At 37.3% G+C, this 22,353-nt stretch overlaps 2 protein-coding genes across 4 annotated transcripts in view; one reads left to right on the top strand and one right to left on the bottom strand.

Annotated features, from left to right (window-relative positions):
* Positions 1 to 22,353, top strand: part of LOC127468896 (uncharacterized) — a 76,381-nt gene that overhangs the window by 6,191 nt on the left and 47,837 nt on the right. The window lies entirely within an intron of this gene.
* The window catches only part of FAM174A (family with sequence similarity 174 member A), a 36,190-nt gene that overhangs the window by 12,498 nt on the left and 1,339 nt on the right, over positions 1 to 22,353 (bottom strand). The window contains exons 2-4 of one of the 3 annotated variants that reach the window (XR_007903737.1): positions 19,760 to 19,894; positions 19,543 to 19,655; positions 15,977 to 16,455 (exon numbers count right to left, since the gene is read on the bottom strand). Coding sequence is in view for 2 of the 3 variants with exons in the window: in XM_051782708.1 (XP_051638668.1) it covers positions 16,434 to 16,455; positions 19,760 to 19,894 (157 nt within the window). In the remaining variant the exon portion in view is untranslated. Of the gene's footprint in view, positions 1 to 15,976; positions 16,456 to 19,542; positions 19,656 to 19,759; positions 19,895 to 22,353 lie in introns of those variants that run through there. The other 2 variants (XM_051782708.1, XM_051782707.1) reach the window with 2 other exon arrangements.

The following is a 22,353-nucleotide window of genomic DNA, read 5'->3' as shown; positions in this document are numbered from 1 at the left end:
AGATCCCTTATTCCATTCCTCCTGACTTGATAATAGAACAAATACATTAACATGGAAAGATTTAGTGACTTTGGCATGACATATTCACACTTGAGACAGTTTCCATATTTATAAATCTGTACAAAGAACATACAGACAGCTTGTGACCTTGCTGACAGTTAGGAATAAAAATTCCAGCTAAAATCCTTAATATTCTTATAAAGATCCAAAGAATTCAGCTGCTCTATTTAAAAACTGTTCACCTGCATAGAAGCACATTGAACTAACACACTGCTGCAATTACTGTGAAATACTCTGTAAATACCCAACCAGTGAGGGTATGTTTATTGCACAGAAGCATGTGAGGCTTACTCATGGCTGGCATTACTTTTTTCTTAAACCAGCAACAACTTCATTTTAGACAGCTGCCAATGGCCTGAGATATAAGAGACTTCTCTTTGGAAATTTCTCTTTCAGAGGACTACATGTGTCACAAAATTGATACTCTTCTCCTGAGAGAAGGAGCTGACCTAAGTACTGGTGTTTCTTGCAACTCGGAATCATAGAATCACAAAATGACTTGGGTCTTTTTCTTTATCTCAAATGATAAAATAGCCAACCTCTCATTTGCAGCACCTGGATCCTGTCTGAAATCCATCAGGAAGGGTGGTGTCAGCAGTGATGCACCTTGGAAAATCTTCTTGCATTAAGGAAGGAATCTTATGGGAACCAATGAGATGGAAAATGACTGTTCTACATCTGGTATCAGAATTCACAGCACGCATTGTCTACAGGACTCCTTACCTGTTTTGTTTTTCCCTTGGACACCGAACACATTGCATTTCATGTAACAAAATTTAAGCAGCTATGATGATCTTTCCTTTAGTCTTGATTTCCAATTTTCCCCTTCCATTTTTATAGACATAGGGCTGCCCTCTTCCCCTAAATCTTTCATCCTGGCACTTCTCCAGCCTCCTTCATCTCTGGATTCTACCTCCAAGGGTACTGAAGGATGTGAGAACTTTGATTTTCTCTACCCAAGCTGTCACTTCCTGTCTCCTGCCCTCATTGTTTTATCCTGATTTACTCTGTAGCCAGAAAGGAAGACATTAAAGTGCAGCTACACCTGCTTCATATACCGGTAAAAAACCAAAAATTGGTAAGTCTCACAGAATTTCAAAATTTCCAAAGCTTCCCTTAGATTCAGGGAAAACTGTGTCTTCTATGTACTCAAGAAACAGTCTAACCATATTTCCTATGGATAGAGAGGCCAAAATTAAAGAGGTTTAAAAGGATGTATGAATCATATGATCATAGTCATTAGTGTAGTCTATTTGAGGACAAAGGTACTAAAACCATTTTAGTTCACATTTTTATTACACTACAGAGTCTATCAACTCACCAAAATTAAGTGAGATTGCAAATGGTTTCTTATGTGCAACACTGGGTATTAAATAGTAATTTTAGAGCCTGAAAAATACCTGCTTCCCAGGGTTTACTCATTTATATCCCATTTAGATGTTAGCTTAGGATCATGAAGGGCAGTCAAGAATCCACAGGTCAAAAGATAAGAGTGATTAAGGAGTACAAGGAGCTGAAGACCAGCTAAATGCTGAGAAGTGAGGGGATAAGAGAGAAGAAGAAATGGTAGTTTAGAAATGGATTAACAATGAATGTCACTGCGAAGAAGAAACAGGCAGAGTTCAAAGCAGTCATGAAACTCAAAATGCTGGACAAAAAATGCAGTGTGCAATCAATGATACTGCTATGCTAATTTAATTTTTATTTTCTTGTCCCTTCATTTTGTCACCTTGATCCTTCCTGGTTTGGGGAAGAGAAGGTCGAGGGTGACTTGATAGGAATCTACAGCTTGCTCAGGGCAGGAATCGGAGGGGCAGGCACTGATCTCTCTGGTGGTTAGTGACAGGACATGAGGAAAGGGAATGAAGCTGCATCAGGGGAGGTTCAGATTGGACATTAGGAAAAGGTCGACTGAGACAGTGGTTGGTCACTAGAACAGGCTTCCCAGGGAAGTGGTCACAGCACTTGGTCATATGGATCAGTTTTAGGTAATCCTGTGAAGTGCAGGGAATTGCACTCAACAGTCCTTATGGGTCATTTCCAACTCAAGATATTCTTTGATTCTATGATACATTGGATTCTATTTCCTAACTTTTTCTGAGAGTTTAGTTGTATTTCTCTTTACAAACAATCGAAAGTTCTTTCATTTGCAGATTACAGAGTAGTAACAGAAGTAGTTATCATCTGCATATCAGAATGATATGTTTAGAAATTCTATTCTGGTGTCAAATATAACCAAGCACATTAAAATAATTGCTAACTTCCTGAATTAAAATAATAGCATATATTAACTTGCACACTAAGTAAGAATACTAGTGTACACTAGTTGTATAGAGAACTAGCTGTATTCAAGGTATTTAATTTATTAATTACTATTTTCCTCAGTGAATTCCTACCTCTGTCTTGGGTTGCACAACCACCAGTACCCATCACTTAGAAAACTTCTACAAACTTTTACAAAAGCAGCAGTACTGAACTTATAAAAGCAGTTCACACAAGAAGACGTGTAGGAGATCAGGTAAACAAACTAACTGCAAGCAATTGCAAAAGAACTGGAAGGTATTTGTCCTGACTAAAAAAATGTATTGGTTACTTGGGGTCTTCCAATTGCAAAAGAAAGACTTTGGTAAAGAAACAGAGAGTTTTTAAACATGTACCTAACCAGAGTAAAGAAAAAATGAAGGAAGTTTCAACAAAGAACTTAGATTGCAAAGAATTGTGAAACTATAAACACTAGCATATTATTTAAAAGATAAGGGTGGATATTTTTAAATAGGAGTGCAGAGTGCACTACTAGAATCTAAATCAATTATGTGGTCATTCAGATTTGGGCACTACTCAGAAGGACTTTAAAAATATGTACTCCACAATTTTGACTGTAAAACCTTTTTTTTGAGATGTAAAATCACAGATGTTAAAATACCGCATGTAAGTTTCTTTCTTTCTGTCCTTAAAAAGATAAGGCTACAGAAGGCCTAATCTCATCATGATCCCAACTGAAACTTGATTCTAACTTTCCTAGCCTGATCTAGGATGTCAGCAAGATTTATTTCATTTTAGTTCTTTGCATCCATTTTTCTCTTCTTTGCCATAAATGAATGAATGATGAGAAAGCACCTACAACACTATTTCCAGAAATTGAGTTTACTATCACAGTCAAAAGAAATCAATACAACATATTCTAGTCTTAAAAAATACTGGTGATATTTATAAAAAAAAAAGCATTATCACACAGTAAAGTATTATAACATATGTGAATAAAAAGCTTTTTTAAAGCAGCAGACAGTGAAAAATATTTAACTTCAAGGCCACATTTCTGACACATGGTCTGTTGAATTTTACATAGTTCTCTTAATTTGTTTCACAAACACAGTAATCACATTGTTGCGTGTTTTTCATATGCAGTCTGGATGAATAAATAGATTGATTAAAGACCCATTGTTACAATATGAAGTAAGGTTTAACGGGTTGAAAAGAAGGTAGAATGAAGGACAGACTACTGCATTACTTACAGTAACTTATAACTTTGTTATGACAAGATTCAGCCATGCCTGCCCATCAGCTAGAAAAAGGGCATCAAGTCAGATTTTAGTGCTAACAAACCTCTTATAACTGAGCCCATTACTGACAAATATCTACTCATTTACTGTTTAAGTCATGGAGTAGTTAGTTTTAGTCATAATTTCAAAATAACTATACTTGAAATACATTGAGTATTACACTCACAATGTTTACTCAAGAATACTTTGAGTAGTCAAGTATATAAATACTCAAGTACACCTGCAGTACTGCCTAGAGCCCTGGAGTCCCCAGCACAGGAAGAACATGGAGTAAGTCCAGAGGAGGGTCACCTAGATGATCAGAGGGATCAAGCAACTCTCCTATTAGCAAAGGCTGAGAGAACTGAGATTGTTCAGCCTGTAAAAGAGAAGGCTTTGGGGTGACCTAATTGTGGCCTTCCAGTACCTGAAGGAAGCCCACAAGACAGATAGAGAGGAACTTTTTACAAGAGCATGTAGTGACAGGAAAAGGGGCAATGGCTTCAAGCTGACAGTGAGTCAGTTTAGATTAGATATTGGGAAGAAATTCTTGACTGTGAGGGTGGTGAGGCACTGGCACAGGTTGCCCAGAGAAGCCGTGGATGCCCCATCCTTGGAAATGTTCAAAGCAAGGCTGGAGGGGGCTTGGAGAAACCTGGTCTAGTGAAAGGTGTCCCTGTCTATGGTAGGGGACTAGAACAGGTGATCTTGAGGGTCCCTTCCAACCTGAGCCGTTCTCTGATCCTATGATTTTAATACATCGGTCAATATAATTCTTTAAGTAAAATCTATCTTAGCTAAGTGTAATGAAAATTATTGTTCTCCTCATCCTTCATACCTAAAATATATGGTGACTTACTTCTAGTATCTACTTATTCGCTGCTATATAGCAAATTCTGGTGTGAATTTGGAAAACTCATTCTCCTAGTTCTAATATTCTACTGGAAGGTAGTCCTGCATTCTACTTGATTCTGCCCTTAGCAGCTTGAAAAAAAGTCCTTTCACCTGAATATTTCATGCCACTTTCAGCAAAAGTTAACATTATAATTGGTTTTGTGCATCAATGTCAAGTTGTAGCCATCTGTCAGAAACTCCATTTGTTAACAAACTTGAAAACAGAATTTACACTCAGGTTGAGAACTGTGTCTCCAAACAGAAGAAGGAGCTATTGGGAGTCCTACCGTTGCATCTGGGGCTCTTTGGAGGGTTTGGTGCTCCTCATTCCTCCCCCCCAGGTCCTGGTGAACTCCTTGAAACAGAGCGCTCTGGGCTTGATGCTTAGTGCTGACACCCTGTGGCCAAGGAAATTACTAAGGACGATCCCTAAAATTTATATGCTATTACCCATCAGAATAACAGGAAATCAAGGAATAATTTTTAATATGAGGGGAAAAAAATGTTTATTCCCCTGGAGAATTGAATCATGTTTAATTAGAGGAAAGGAAGGAAGACTTAGCCAAGGAAACCTTGAATACCAAACAACAAACACAAGTTGTTAAACATTGAAATGACTTAAACCAAGTATTAGTAAACATGCATTGTAATTATCTCACAAACTTTCGTTGATCTGAAAAGTGGACTTCTGTATACAAATCCCTTTTCAGGGATCAACTTCCTTTCAGGAGGATTAAGTCACTAGTGATTTTAATTCTTGGCTATCCACTATTTCTTCCTGCTGTTTCTAAATGCTGCTGCTCAACGCTTCCCAAATCTTCGTTCGCGAAGCCTAGCCATGATGATGATGTGGCCTAAAAGACAAGCAAAGCTGAAAGTAACTGAGTTTGGTTGTATCTTCTGCAGCTTAGGAATCCAAAGTGTTTTCAGGACCTCTGAGTGCTGGAAGTCCAATGCCACCTCTCGGTTTGTTGTAAGCTCTTCTCACTTGCAGCCACTCTGGCTCAGTCCTGCTAAAGTGTTGCGTCTGTGTTCACATTCGAGGCAGTATGACCAACAAGCATTACACTCATACGAATCCAGTGCATTGATTTCTCCTTGGTTTTGCCCCAGACACTGGCAGTTGGGGGGCAGGACTGATATGTTGAAGCTATTTCCCCCTGGTTACCACCTGGTCCCATAACTTGACTTTTAACTCAGGCCAAGGGTTGCACAGATGTAGGTAGGCTCAGCAGTCTCCTCTGGAATCTACCATTAATAAACTTCCTGTTAGTTAGTTTTTTAGGCATTAATGAGAAAGTTATTCCTCACTCAGAATAAAAATAAACCTTTCTTATTGTCATATTTCATTTCTTATCTATGTATAACTACACTTGTTAGACATACATTCAATAGAATCTACTTCAGCAGAGGAAGACCAAGCCCAACCATATAATTTGTATTACATGGTAAGATGGGATTTAGGAATTTCCCTAATTCAGAAAAGATATGTTACTTAAAACTGACCCTTACATGAAGTTTTTACATTCTTTTATTCCTCCTTCATTAGAAAAAAAAAATAAAAGGAAAGCCTCTGCTCTCACTTTTCTTGAGTGGAAAATCAGAAGAGTTTAGACTAGCAAATAATTCATGATTTGCCCTACCTGTTGCAAAGTTTGTGGCAGTTGGTAGTGGACTCTACATCTTGTAGCCATAAACTGAAGACGCTGCTTCTTCCTGTCTATTTTCTTGTCTGCTTCATTTACTTACTTTCTAGGCTCTTGGTCTGTCACATTTATTTGTAAGCAAACCAAATACTAATGGTTGGGAAGGAAGCAAGCAGAGCACATAGCTGTAACACAGCAAGACAGACTGCTGACATGTATCTACTACAAACAGAAGTAAAGCATATCCTCAGAGAGAATTTAAAATTTACAACTGCAGATAAATGGTTCCTTCAACCTTTTGGTCTGCCAACCACTAAATTCCTGCTGTCAGCCTCAAGAAATTACTATTGAATTCTAGATAATTTATGCATTTCACAGATCCAGATTTGTAACAGGTTATTCAAAGCAAATAAATTCAGAATTAGTTTCTCTTAGACAATGAAGTAAATCGAAACCTGTAGAAAATCTACTCAAAAGACTGTTTTATTCCTTGAACACATCATCTCATACCCCTATCCTCAAAGAAATCCCTTTTCCTTCAAAAAATATTTAATAAATTATCCCCCTTCCAAAACAACTGCAAGTTTAATTTAACAGTTCTTAAGTTCATTCTCCTGTTTTTTCCTCCTGATTACTAGCTCAGTTCCCCAAAGACAAACAACTTTTCTTTAATCATAGCAGAAGAAAGTTGCCCCCTTGTGCATGTGCACTGCAATACAGCCCTTAATCACATAATCAGAAAGTATTCTTCCCAAAAGACCCTGCTTCATTCAGCACACCAGATGGAGTACAATCAGTGAATGAACCAGGGATACATGATGATAAAAGATCTATGTGTTTTATTTCAAGACTAAAAGGAAAAAGAAAAGGAAACAAAACTGAACAATGCTCTACAGAAACTGATTCCAGCCCAAATTCTGCCACTAAGTTTCAGGTGATGTTAAACACATGTTTTAACTCAAAATTTGTCCAGTTTGTCCTTCACTATGTAGTTCTCATTTGCTGGTCAATCAAAAGAAGATTCTGGCTCTGATCTGTAAAAGTTCTTACAACATGAAAATGAAAAAAATAACACATGCTCAGAACATGTGAAATGCTTCAACACCCCAGAAAATAATTTCTAGCTATTCTAACTGAGGAAAACTTACTGAAATCAGTAACATTTTAGTCTCTCACAGTCTCAGTACCCTAACTACAAAATGGGAATAAGAACTTCTGGTGTTTTATTCATTTGAAGACCTAAGACACAATTAGCATGGGTGTCTTGGAAAAAAAGCCAAGAGAAAAGTAGTTGCTCTTTATGTAGAAAAACATTGGAATTCAGAATATGGTCTAAGTCATGCCAATGTGTGAAGAAAACAGTACAATTAAAGTCTTTATTTTCTTCACCCAGCAATAAGCAAGGAAAGTCCTGTGGGGGGGAAAATGAGATACAGTCAGCAATACTGACAATATCATTTTGTTTATAGACAAGAACTAAAATAAGGTTGCTCAGAAAATCTGAATGATACTTTCCAACATTTAAGCACTTGATTTTGTATTGTAACTTCAGCTATTTTTAAGTGCTTTCTATGTAATGTGATGTGACAGAACCTAACAAGTGTCAGAGAACTTCTGTTTGAAATACTCCCTATATAAATATTCATGATCAGTTCTCAACTAAGCGATCAACTACAATATTGAAAAAGTTTAGATTTAAAATTAAAAAAAAAAGTGTGTAACCCAGACCATTGTTACTCTATGTACATGAAAAACAGTAAAAAAAAAAAAAGAAAACCAGACTTCTGATCAGGAAGAAGACAAAAAAAAACCCCTTAAGGTAACACTAAAGATTACTTGAAACAGACATTACAGAATTCATGTACAGATTTCCATCTGTCTTAAACACAGACTCATATCAAACAAGAATCTTCGAGCAAATTAAATTCATTTATTTTTGAAGATATCACGGAATTTGATTGTCTAGCGAAACCTGATCAAATTTTTACTTCAATATAAAGCAAAGAATAATGTTTAACACATCATGTAGCTGAATTTTTGATATTGCATCCTGCCATTAAATACGTAATTGCGAATTTTAAGTTGAATGAGTGTTCCTCTTTTTGGCACACTGAAGCATATAACCTTCCGAGTATCTGTTGAGGAACAAGTGCAATCAAAGTGCTTTGCAAGTTCTTCATATGAAAGTAATTTCCAAGTACTTCATAAGACTAATTTAAATATATCTACTTCAGAGTAAGACAGAACATTATGGTCTGTCAAGTTTCACTTAGTTCTACTAAGCAACACATAATTTATTGACATAAACAAGGTATGGTGTCTGTCTGCATACTTTACACAGGGAATGGCTTTGCAGTAGCCTGGTATAGTTACCTGATTTTTCCAAACAAACTGGAATTTCATTACTGCTATTTGAAATGCTTCAAGATAAGCAGAGACATAAGACATCAAGTTAAATCCAGCTGACCTCTGTGGGAAACAAGTATATGATTAAGTGCTTTGATAACTTTGCTTGTTTAATTTAAGTAAGCGGCAATATTAATGCATAGTAAGAGCATCGCAAGGCAGAGCTGTGAGTAGAGCAGTTATTCTGGAGTTAAATATTCACACAGCTTGTTAATAAACTGTATCTTCTCTTAGTACACTGTATTGAGAACTAGAAGAATCTATTTCAAATAGAGCTCAAGAGGGAATTAAATACATTGTAATGAGACATAGCCATCATTGCTTTTTCACATCAATACTATATTTGGAATGAAAATATTATCTGCCACTTGTCTGAGCTGACATCTATATATAGAAGGTGCTTGGTTACAAAGATGCGTTCACCTTAAAAAAAAAATCTGCCACAAATACAAGACATGACTTATACAACTGTCCTGTTTGTACATGCCTGAGTGACTATGTCTAGGTCAGCCTGCCACTTTAGTTCAAAGGGTTTATTTAGGCTACACAGTTTCATCTATATGCATACAACATTCCCATATGGCAGGATTTCAATATATCTTCACTCATACCTACACTAATAAACCACAGAGGGATCACTAAATCAAGATTTAAGACATGAAGAAGGCATGATTTAAAGCAAAAATTACAAGATTTGCTCTAAGTTTGGCAAGACTGTTCTGGGCCTCTTCTCGCTACCAATTCATCAGCTTCTCTCTCATCTATGATATGTTCTTTTAAGCTCTGCCTGACCTTTACCTTCAATGTCCACACAAACCTCACTGAGCCAGTATGGTGCACCAACCTATGACTGACAAGGTGGAGGTAGCTGAGATAGAGCTTTTACCAAGTAGAACTTCAAAAGATATCTAGTAAAGCACAGAAGAGTCTGCAACAACTTGGTCAGGGAAGAAAAAAAAAGAGTAAGCTGCTGAGTAGTTTTGAGTTGGCAGTTTCTGAGTCTACACCCACCATAGTTAAAAAATTACAGGTATACAGGCTGATCCCTGCAACTTCTTTAGCCATAAATTTCTGGGTGCAGGAGGGTACACTCCCGAGCCAGTTTTTGAGCTGGTGGTGTGTTCAACTCAGTGAACTCCATTTTCTGGGCTTTGGTTGCAATCCCGAAGCAGGTAACACTAATCTCCAAGGGATGAGCCGCACAGCAGTTCAGTACTGCAGAGTTGACATAGATGCAATGAAGAGCTCAAGCAGTTATCTCACGCAATAAGCTGGTACCTATTCCAAACATGGGGCACCAACTACAACACTGTCAGCAGGACTGCCTTACCCCTGTTGCTCCAGTGGCTAACATTACTCCAATTCCAATCATCAAGGCTACTGGAAATAGTGGATCCTTAACTTCTGCCACATAACCACGAACTGGGCCTTCAGGCATCCCCTACACACCAGATTTGCCTTCTGCACTGGCAGGATGATCATGATCTGCTGCATACTTTATAATTCACAAGAGAAATAGTAAATCATCCAAGCTGGTATCTTGCAGGTTCCCTTTGTTTCTGGACAATGATCCTCCTTAGGAGAGCATCTCATAGGAAGGATGTCTCATTGTCAGCACTTATTAAACAATGGAAAAGAGCAGATTTGTTGAAACAGGGAGGAAGGCAGACATCACCTCTGAATGATACCTATGCAAGGTTCATCTTTCCATTCATTTCATGGCTCCTCAAAGGCCTCTTAACATTTCACATCACTCCATCCCATTTCATTATCTTTCAAGTTATGTGGACCCAGCCCTTCTTTCTCAAGAAGCTAACAGAAGAACACGTAACATAAAAGACAGTATCTACATGTCACGGAGAGGAAATAATGACCTTTCCAAGACAGAAAACTCGTATGTTGTAACATGCAACTACTTTGTTGCTTCATCAAGTGCCCAAAGTATACATAAATTCACAATAAAACGTGAAGAAATATGTTGACAGCACTTCATCCATGTTCCATTGACAGCTGTTCAGTGAAGGGCAGTGCCTTCTTACGTTAATAGGATCAGCTCACAGAGCTTGCCTGCTTTGTCAATCAGTCCTTCTTCACAGCACCTTCACTGCATGGCTGGAGGGACCCACTTGGGAAGTCACTTGAGAAAAAAACCACTAAGAATCCTAAATCAAACATGTTTCTTGAGTGCCTGACTGGTAAGGAAGAGGAAGCCTGGCTGATTAGAGTTCAGTTTGGCAGCTGCTGCTGAAGAGAAGTCCATGCTGACTGACAACAGCTAAAGAAATAAGAGGGTTGGACTACCAGCCAGCTTAGCCAAGGAGTCAGTGTTAGGTAGTATATTCTGAAAAGAACATTTTACTATTTGGCAGCAATCCCAACAAGGTGGGCACTTGGCTCTGGTGGGTAAAATAAGTGGATGAATGCTCTGTCAGTGATGACAGGATACCTTCTGTCACACAACTGTACCAGATGTAACAGTGACATTATTCAGAAATACCCTCAGGATAAAAGCTTGTGACCCCTTTTGGTTTTGCTGTTGTTGGTAACAAAATACCACTTCTCTGATTTAGGCAATACAGGCTGAATGTTAACTCTCCTATATTTCTGCATTAGGAGAGAGAAACTATCATCTTCTTCCCACAACCACCAACACTCCTGTGAAAGTCTTGCAGGAGTCAGTATTTTATTTCATAAACTTCAAGACAGTACAAGTAATTAGAAAATATTACTTTGCCATGCTAGTAAAGTTCTTATAGCACACATACTTCATCTCTATGACCTCTTACTGATATTAAATAACAACTTAGGTACTAGATTTCTGATTGCTAGCTAAGGAGTAAAGAGACATATGTACACCTCAGAGGCCTTGCTGCAGAATTTTTTAAGGGCATGTTATGTTTTGATGCATTGTCACAGAGTACCTCACGAGTCTGTCATAAATATTTCTAGGATTGATGTCAAGAAGATATGATTTTGAAGTGTGCAAAGGACATTGTTGGCACATGCAACAGTGGTCATTATAGTACATTAACAACCCAAAATGGTCTTGTTGGTCAAGGGCTAAGCTTGTACAAAACATGTGCTCTCTTCCTTCCACTGTCAGTTGCAACTTTGCTCTGAAGCATAAAGGAATTCATATTGATTCCTCTACATACAAGGCTGTAGACCACTGCCAGTCTGAGACTTTAAATATTCTCTGAACAAAATATTCAAATTGAATTCTGAAACTATTATTACTTTGCCATTTAACTAGAAACAATTTTAAGAAGCTGCAGATTTAACTTTGCTAAATAAAAGATATCCACAGTTGCCTTCTCTTGTTTTATTTACTGGAGAATGGCACATATGCTACCCAAAACTGAACTTGGGTTCGCTGTGAGAAATTAAACAAAAGAAAATCCTAAATATTTCATTGGGATTTTGCTCTGAAATGTCATATTCAAGGCAAGTCTCACACTTTGGCGTAAGGGGTGTTGAGTATAGGTACTTTACTACAGTGACTATTAACACTTTGCGCTCAAAAGCACAGCTGAAGTGACAGAACAGTGACAGCTGCAACATTGCCCAGCTAAAACCCCCAAACTCAAACCCAAAACTTTGCAACCTGCATTTTTTAATGATAATTTTGTCCTTTTATGATTTTAGAAAGAAGACAAAACTGAATCTAACACGGGAGTTTTTATTTTAATTTAAAATTTTAAACATTACAATTTTGTTTCTTATTTACATCTAGGCCTGTAAATGGGCAGAACAATATCTACAGTGTTAAAAACTGAGGAGAATATTCCCATTTCATAGGTACTAAGAACAGATATATCTGCACCAAAGACAACAGTTTATATTCATATAGCAGAATAAACAACAATATATTTTATAATTAACAAGATTTTCATATATCCTACTTCAGCTTTCTTTTTCTTGAAATTTACATCAACACAAGTGAATTTAAGCATTTTTCTTCCAGAATGGTAGAGTTGCCAATGTAATCAATTAAAATCCTAATCACTCTCTTCTATTTATATCCAAAAGACTATGAATACTTTCGTTAAATCAATATTGCACTCTGGCACTCAGATATTTCATATTCTGTCAGTGGAAAACAGGTAACACTGGAGCCAGAGGCACCACAGCTGCTCAGGCAAATGAGCCCTGATCTTACAAGACCTCTGGGAAAATGAATGCTGTCGTGTCCTACCTTAGACTGAACAAGCTCTAGACTGTCCATTCTGCTCGCAGATATAAAGCAGATGTGTAGTTACTCATATTTAATTTAGAACCCTATTTTCTGCATTTACTGTCTAGTACTGGATGGTTCTGAAGCTGCTACAAAATCTAAGGCTCTAAATCAATAACAGTTATAAATTGAAAATATGGTAACTTATCTTTTAAATGGGTAGGGGAGGAAGGGAAATGATTTATACATCTCAAGGCTGAAGCTATGATAGCTGCAACAACCTGTGTACATGTTTTCATCACCATATAATCACAGAAACACAGAAGGTGTCAGTTGACTGAAAGCTGGCAATGTCCCAGTTTTCAAGAAGGGCAAGAGGGATGACCCTGGTAACTACAGGCCTATCAGTCTCACTTCAGTGCCTGGCAAAACTAAGATTATTCTGTGAACTACTGAAAAACACCTGAAGGACAACACAGTCATCCATCACAGCTGGTACAGGTTCATGAGGTGAAAGTCCTGCTGGACAAACTTGATTTCCTTTCATGACAAGGTTCCCCATCTCAGTGATCAAGAGAAGCCAGTTGATTTAATCATCTGTTATAGTAAAGCTTTTGATACCGTCTCTCACAATATCCTTCTGGACAAAATGTCCAGCACACACCAGGATAAACACATCCTGTGGCAGATAAGGAACTGGTTCACAAGTCAGGCACAAAGGGTTACAAGTGAATGGGGTCACATCATAGTCATAGCCATAGTGACTGATCACTAGTGGGGTTCTGCAGGGCTCCTTTTTAAGCCTAGTGCTCTTTGACATCTTCATAAACTACTTGGACCCAGGACTGGAAAGAACACTAAGTAAGCTTGTCAATTATAGTAACTTGCAAGGAAAGAAATTGAGCATGCTTTGCTTAGACAAGACAAAGATGAAATGTAATGATCTTGAAAGAAGTGGTAGATCTGCAACAGAACAAAGCACTTTCTATCATTCACTGTAGCTTAAGTGTAATAGGCTTAAAATGACTAAAAACAAGATGTAGATTTCATACCAGGAAAAACAAAATTAAAAATCAATCTGCTAGAAAGGATACTTAAACTTTGATTTCACAAATCAAAGAACTTTCAGAAACATCACAATAATCTTGATATATATTTTTCTACTTTGATTCAGCAGAAATCTCCATAAAACTATGTTTTCTGTGTTTAAAAAGATGAGGGGCCTTTGGACTCTATCAGAGTTAACTGTATTTGATCTGAATAGAAATCTGCATAGTCACAAATCTCTTTTTGGACAGTGGATAAGGTGGGTTCAAGGAGTAAGATCAGTGCAAATATATTGCACTGTCCCTGTGGAATCTCCCAAGTTATAAAACATTTATGGCATACAGACCTTTGAATAAAGTGATCTCTTGCAGAAGTCTGTGCAAGTTTAAACCCCCTAAAACTAGGATTTTCATAAAGATTCTTCATAAATACCATTTATCTTACTTATAAGCTTTCTTTCCAGATTTTTTTTAAGAAAAAGTTGTGGAAGGAATAAAGAGTTGTTTGTTAGAAATGAGTAATTTTCCATACAATGCGTGATCCAGTCAGATAGTTGTCAGAACTGACACTGACTTTTCTTTAAAACATGAACAATGAAAAGCTTGGGTGAGAATGTTGCACTATTTCATCCTCCATCTTTACAGGTCAAGTTTTCTGAAGCTGTTATGAATGAATCTTTGTTTCTACTAAACAGAGTGAAGCTTAGGGAAATCAATAAACAAAGTGCTCGTTACCTAATTTGATATAAATAAATATCAAAAGGATCTCTGGCTAACTTTTGGGTTATGCCCTATATCCAATCTGAATTTCGCCTTCATTCCCTTCCCTAATGAACTATCATTGGTCATCAGAGAGAGGAAATCAGCACCTCCCACTCTGCTGCCACTCTTGCTTGCTGTCTTCTCTTCTCCAAGCTGAACAAACCAAGTCACCTCAGCTACTTCTTGTAAGTCTTGCCTGTGAGACCTTTCATCTTTCTCTGGACATACTGCTCAAAACACAGCAGAGCGGGACAATCTCCTCCCTTGACAGTTGGCAATACTGTGCTTGATGCCCCCCAGGACATGGCTGGCCCTCCTGGCTGCCAGGGCACTGCTGATTCAGATTCAACTTGCCATTAACCCAAATGCCCAGATGTCTTTCTGCAGTGTTGCTCTCCAGCCTCTTGCCCCCCAGTTTGTATGTATTATTACCACATCCCAGGGTGGAGAATGAAACACTTGATCTTTGTTAAACTACATGTGTCTGGTGATCATCCTGCCCTGTAGTCTTTTTGGATCTCTCTGCAAGATCTCTCTAACCTTAAGGGAGTCCACAGCTCCTAACAGTTTAGTATTGCCAGTGAATTTACTTAATGTACATCTAATTCCTGTGTCCAGATCATTCACAAAACATTACACATATTGCATTTTGTGCAAAGCATACTGTCATGAGCATCCAAAGGGCTTATGCCAAAAACATAAACCTTTTGATTTATATTCTTCCAACTGAGGAAAGCAGGGAATCACTTTCAAAAGATTTCAGGATTAAAGAACCTCCTCTGTATCTCTTAATAAAATCTTGAACTTATCCATTCACCCTGATAATATCTTTAAGAAATCTTTAAGAAATCTCCTTGTTTTATCATGTCTTACAATAAGAATGTTTCAAGATGTAAGCTAAACAGAGTGCAAGTCACTGAGTGATGAGCAACTGTGTACAGAGAAAAACCACATTAAAAAAAAAAAATCACACAAAAATCTCACCACAGAACCAGGTCAATTTTGCAGGGGTTTAACAGCTTAAAATTTGGAACAACTTCAGCAATAGTACCATGAAACAAAACATCTGTAGTAAACAGCAGTCTTTTCTAAAACTATGAAGCACTGCAGTCACACTGTGTCTTTTGAGACCCAAGTCTTTCAAATGGCTTATATATCAAGAGTCCAGTTTAGAGTTACATAATATTTAGTATTTTACCAAAGGCTTATCTCTGCTTCACCACAGGTGATCTCACAAAAAAAAACCCTGACTCAACAGTTGTAATCAGCAGTCTTAACAGCAAGATGTTGCAATACTATGTTTTACATTATTATATTAATATCTTTTAAAATGTATAGTGTTGAAGTATCACGCTAAATGCTAGGAACACTGTAAACTTTTCTTTATTTATTCACTGAAGTTCACACAAAACATATTAATTCAGTTTAAAAAAAGTCTCAACACAGAAGGCAGTAGCTTGGTTTTTTATTTGTAAACAGTAAAGCATCTCCCCAATTAAAATTAAGTTCTAACAATTCTGAGGAGTCCACAGTGGTTATATTTACTTACAATTTAATATCAGAAAAAAAATTAAATTAACATTCAGATTACTGTAGGAAAAAAGTGTATACCACACTTAATGGCATACAAGATTTGTAACAAGCAAAAAAAACCCCTGTTTTACAAGTAATCTCCCTTCCAAATAGGTTTTTTTTTAGTGCAGTTAGCACTCTCTCCCCATAGGCTATACATTTAGAATCCTCTATATACAAAAAGGTACAACAAATTGGTACATTACTTATTGCAAGAAATTAAGGATGCCATAATATACACAAATTAAATTAGTCCCCCCACACTTGCATACCCTCTTGCTTCTTATTTCTCCCATGAAGCAGTCTCCTTCTCTGGTTCTAAGATTAAGTTCTTTCACTGAAAGGCACGTACTTCTCTACAACAGAACAAACAGATGCATTAATCTGAAATGCCCTGTTTCAAGGGGAAATTTAGCCTACATTTTTGAAGATTAAACATTATGAAAGAGCCAAGAGAGACAAGACATTTTATTATTAAATTTGCCTGCAAAAGCTCTTAGTTACTATAGGACTGTGAAGCAAAGTGCCACAAAACTACATTCATTTAAACCTTCCAAATAGAGAGACAGTTCATTGACGAAAATAAAAAGGGATTTACCATGGGCAATGTATTTTTGAACTTCCAAGGCTCCCGAGTACCTACTGAAACTTTGGTAAGTCTAACAAAAACAGAGTAAGTGCTCTTCCTTGTGCCTTGCAGCGTGACGCAAGTAGTTTCTGTGTGAAGTCATTTAATGAGGATTGTAAACAACTAGTGTGATATAACTTTGAAAAACAAAGATGTGATATGAGTATACCGTACCTCAGTTAACATGTATGTAAAGCTGTATTGTGAGAAACCAAGGTTTAGAATTTCCAACTTGGACATTTAATATTATGCTATTGAACAAAATGACTAAAACATCCTGCTCAGGTAAACTGCCCCAAACTGCAGCAGCAGAGAGATTAGGGGCATGGTGATGGTAACAGTGGGAGTACCCTTAAACTGCACCTGTGTTACAACAGGGGGCACTGGGGACTTTTTTTTCATACATCTCTGAAAAAAAATACTGGAGAAAACTGTATCTGGACACCAGTACACTACTACGGTGATTTTAGGACAGAAGCCAGTTTCTCTGCCTAGTCTTGGAAAGGTCATATAAACTTATCAGCTAGCCCAGAACTAGCCTATAGGAATTTCTAACATATGCATACTGTGCTGTAGACCATTACCTTAAAAAAAGCCTGATTGTTTCAATCAAGAAAAATGAAAGCAGAGTGGATACCACAAACAGGTCATAAAGAAATAAAGAAAAAAGACATCTATAATTTGATGTCAATAACAAATTTATATGAACATGTAGATTAGAATTTCCTGCAACTACGTTCAGTTTTTTAGTGCCTTTTATTATGAGTTATTAGGAAAAGAAACTTATGCACCGAATAAGCAAATTGTTGATGGTAAGTTAGGCAAAAGTGCAACTGTTCTTTACTCAACAAAGCACTAAATCCAAAAACCATTAAGGGCCGCCTCTCTTTGTTGTTCTCTAATCAGTTGCTCCAAGCCTGACTATATATTTATGCTACCTTAAAAAACCCCAACCAATCCTTTCTCTGAATTACTGCAAACGTCAGGACAAAGTGTAACGACATCTCCTGAGAATATCTGAGTATCATTTTCATCAAGTTGTCCTCAGTGACTCTTTGATTATTTACATATTTTGTACTGCCTTTGGTCATTCTTACTTAAGCAGTGACACGAAGACTGATTACTAACCTTCAATGCAGATGCAAAAGACTTAGTTGAAACAAGGGGAAATGAATTAACTTTAAAAAGTACCTTCAATTAAGGTTAAAAAAAAAAAAATTCAAGTACTCTCTGTTTCAAACTTTCCTCCCAGCAATGCCCTTGCCTTGCAAAATTTGGACGGCACTTTATCAAGCTGTTCTACAGAGATTTGTGGAGTGAATTCACATTGTTAAGCATTGCTTTCCTGCTGCACATGAACAGTTTCAAAATAAAAAGTAACTCTTATGATTTTAAGAGCCTCTCCCCATAAAGGAGAACACCACAAGATCTCAATATACAGAAACAGAGTATATTCACAGTCTTGACTAAACATAACTAAAGCCCAACTTTTTTCTCAAGTTCCCAGTATCAAAATAAGGACTTTGATAATTTAAGCACATACTTTCTCAGCGATATTGAAACAACAGTTTAGATACTTCTACAATTAAATACTCAAATGAATTTTTTCTCTCCCTCAGACTGAAGTATTTAGAAAAGTACAAGGAAAAAAAAGAAAAATCAGAAATCTGCTCTGAAAATTGTAATTGTACAATACCATTTGTTAATGATGACACTATTATTATGATGGTACTTCCTACTAAACAATATACTTGATACTCCTGCAAATAAACATTTATAAAGAATATCATGTTAACTGGCCATCATATACCTCAAAGTCTAGTCAGTATGCTGAATTACAACAGAAGTTAAGAGATTTAAGGAAGACACTGAGGGAATTCCTGGATACAGTGTGACAATTATACTGGAGCAAGACTAGTAACATGGGATAACTATAAGAGCCACATGATTCTGTAATACAGAGGAACGCTAAGTGTAAATATTCCAACTAGTTTATTCTAGTGTGTGGTGGAAAAAAACCAGAAAGACAGACTTTGACTTATGAAAAAAAATTAATCAGAAAGATTCCCCCTAAGGAGACAAAGTTAAAAGAGACTGAACCTTTCACTTCAGTTTCCAGAACTGCACCCAATGTTATTTCCTGACAAACAGCAGAACACCTTACTATACCAATACTTCTAATTCATTTGAGACACCATGTATTGCATCTGTTGAATTGTTCTGCTTGAGACTTATTCAGTCTAACATTAAACAGCGTGATTCAACTATTTGCTGTGAATGGTAGAATTCATCATTTATATCTTCTGGTACTTGACAGTAGTCCTCACTATGAAAATACTATCAACTTTTTTTACTCTATCTTCATATGTGCAGTGTGGTGGCAATTACTCAAAAAGGAAAACTTTTAAGTCTGAATTGTGTAAATTTAAGTTTGAATTGATCATAATCTTTAAGTGTAAGGACAATACAGAAATAAAACCAAATTTGAAGACAATAAGGAAATATAACAAAATTTTCCTCTATCTATGTCGTTGCAAAGAGTGACCTAAGAATATGAGCCTTTAAGTGCAGCAGTACCAAATGTAAAACTTCGTTGAAGATCATTGACTGCTGACTACTTTAGCAATGAGAATGCAGAATGAAGCAAAGCTGCTTGAAGCAGAACTCACAGGTGAAAATATGCAGGAAAACCTGAGGAGCTTCAAAAGCAGAAAAAAAAACCTAAAAAAACTAGGAAAGAGAAAGGTAAAAGCTAGTTGTTGACTTTAACATAAGCTTCAATAATGACACTGTATTTTTAACAAAAATATCCTACCTTCCTCTCCATTTCTCTGGAATTCACATGCTGAAGACAAATGGTGCTTATCTTCTTGCCCACTAAATTCTTGCCCATTTAAAATTCAAGTGATCTTGACATCCCTTCTCCAACTATGCATACGAAACACAGTAGTGAGCTTTCTCAAAGAAACTGCTTGTCACCCACACTCCTTCACTTCTATTGCTAGAAGTACATTTGGGTTCTAAATACTAACCTTCGAGGATGATTGGCATCAAATAGTGTTGTATCATCATCATCATCATCTTGCTCTAATGGGGTCAGCTCCATGTTTTCTATGTTTGTGTCCAAAACTCCATATCTTCGGGTTTTTCTGTTTCGCCTTCTGAGCCTGAAAGGTATTTTAAAACATTTAAGTTACATGAATATTTCTCTACTTTCTACTTCTATAATTTAAGAAAACTATTCCTTAAAATACCTCTATATTGATATTTAGTATAAGTTTCTTAAAATTTATAAGCGACGTGTAAACACTCTGCTCTGTGAAATTCAGAGGCAGACAATTTTAAGAGTCAACAGTTTTACATGAAATGATTAAGGCCAATAAGAATGTCATCCGTAGTTTTGTACAGAATTACTGCATTGAATATAAAAAGCCTACACAGGCACTTGGCAGCTAAATGTAAGAGCCAAGTAGAAATACATGCAAATGTATACTTCTAGCAGGTCTAGCAGTGAGAAAAAATTGCCTTGTTACATATTCTCTATGTGTTTTATGCATCTGTAAAGAACAGCTGATCAAATCAGAGAGAAACGAAACAAAGCTACAGCAAAGGTGTAACACAAGCCATGGTGACACTGAAAATTTTTATTATAATTTGTGCAGTCTTTTATGAATATCAAGTAAAACATTGTTTATACCTACACTTCAGAATAAGAGAGAACTTGTAGAGTCAATGCCTTGTATGCTTCACAAAACGCGGAAGGAAGAGGCAGTGACTCACATTTCAGATTAAGGCACAGTGCTTATCACAGACACACCGACAGTTTACATCTGCTTTTCTCACTTTCTGGGGCTTTGCTGCACGGGCCCAGATCCCATGTGAGCCCCCACACAATGAACTCTTCCATCTGGCTTTTCAGAACTACTCCTGCACACATGGAACAAGCCTTGCCTAAGATCCAAAATTCAGATCAGCAAACATTGTGCAGAGCCATCTGTTTACAGAATGCTGATGGTCACATTTTACCATTTTTCCTTAATGGGTTAATATGGAACGTGAATTGGTACTGTGAGTCAAAAATAACCTAAGACAGCCATAGCAAATGCTCAGATTGCAGATAATGCAAAAAAAACCCTCATCACAAAGCTGGCACAGATTTCTAGATTCAAACAAATCCTTTTGAAAAAAGGATAAACTAATCCCTTGTGACACAAAACTTTCTCTATACACCAATTAGTCAAAAGACTACAGCTACAAGAATACTGGAGATACTTATGCAAGATTCACGTACAGTCATAGCTATGACTCTAAAGCAGTGTCCTGACTTTTAACAAAATCTAACTTAAAATCCTTTACCCTGTGACTGTTTTAGAATACAATTGTTCAGTTGGAAAGGACCTACAATGACCATCTAGTCAACTGCCTGATCAATTCAAGGCTGACCAAAAGTTAGATGGTACTATGATATTGTCCAAACAACCCTCTCTCCAGGAAGCTCTTTGACTACCATATTGGTAAAGAAATGCTTCCTGATGTCCCATTTATACCTCCCCTGGTGACCCATAAGGTTGACCCTCAGGCCTTCTTTTCTCCAAAATAGACAAGCCCAAAGTCCTCAGCTGCTCCTCACAAGAAATGCCTTCCAGCCCATCCGCCAGCTTGGTTGCCCTGCTCTGGTCATACTGAAGTGCTTTACTATTCTTCTTAAATTGAGGGGCTCATCACTGCACACAATAGTCAGTGGAAGGCCACACCAATATTGAACACAGGGGGACAATCCCCTCTCTTGACTGGCTTGTTGCGCTGTGTGTGATGCATCTGGGATGCAATTTGTCCACGTTGACTGATACTGAGATGACCATCAACCAGCACTACCAGATCCTTCTGCAGGGCTGCCCTCCAGCTAGTCCTCTCCCAGTTAATACTTGTGTTCAGTGTTATTCTGTTTCAGCTGCAGACTCTAGTATTTGTTCTCATTAAATATCATGCCATGGGTGATTGCCCAATGCTCCAATCCATCCAGATCCCTTGAGAAAGCCAACTGCACCTCCCAGTTTGGTATCATCAGCAAACTTGCTAATGACACATTAAACTCCAGCCTTCAGATAAAAATATTGACCAGAATCGGCCCTAAAACTGAGCTCTGAGGAGCACCACTGGTGACTGGCTGCAGCTCTTCACTACAACCCTTTGAGCCCTGTCATTCCACCAGCTCTTTACCCAATACACCATGAACCTGCTCACTGCACAGCTTGACAACTTGTCTAGGAGGGTACGGTGAAGGATAGTATCTAAAACCTCACTAAAATCCACAAAAACTACATCCACTGTCTTCCCTTCATCCACTGAGCAGGTCACCTGGTTGAAAGGTTGCAAAAGAGTCCTGAAGTTTTTATGTCTGATAGCAAGACATATGTATTCATCCCAAGAAAACCTTTCAAAAAACAGAGATGTTTGTACTTAGACCTTCTATTTCTTATATAACTGTTGCAAAAATTTTTCAGCTACAAGTTCAAATTCAAAATCACGCACTTTATCTACTCCTAATTTCAAAAGCAAGATGCAGCAGAATTACAGAATAACGTGAGGCTTAACCTTCCTGTTTATGGTGGCACCTAGAAGACAG

Source organism: Manacus candei, unplaced genomic scaffold (genome assembly GCF_025592945.1).
Source record: "Manacus candei isolate 608988 ecotype Guabito, Panama unplaced genomic scaffold, ASM2559294v1 h1tg000016l, whole genome shotgun sequence".
NCBI classification, from domain to species: Eukaryota; Metazoa; Chordata; class Aves; order Passeriformes; family Pipridae; genus Manacus; species Manacus candei.
The sequence above is the reverse complement of the archived record's forward strand: the minus strand, read 5'-3'. Positions and strand labels throughout refer to the sequence as shown.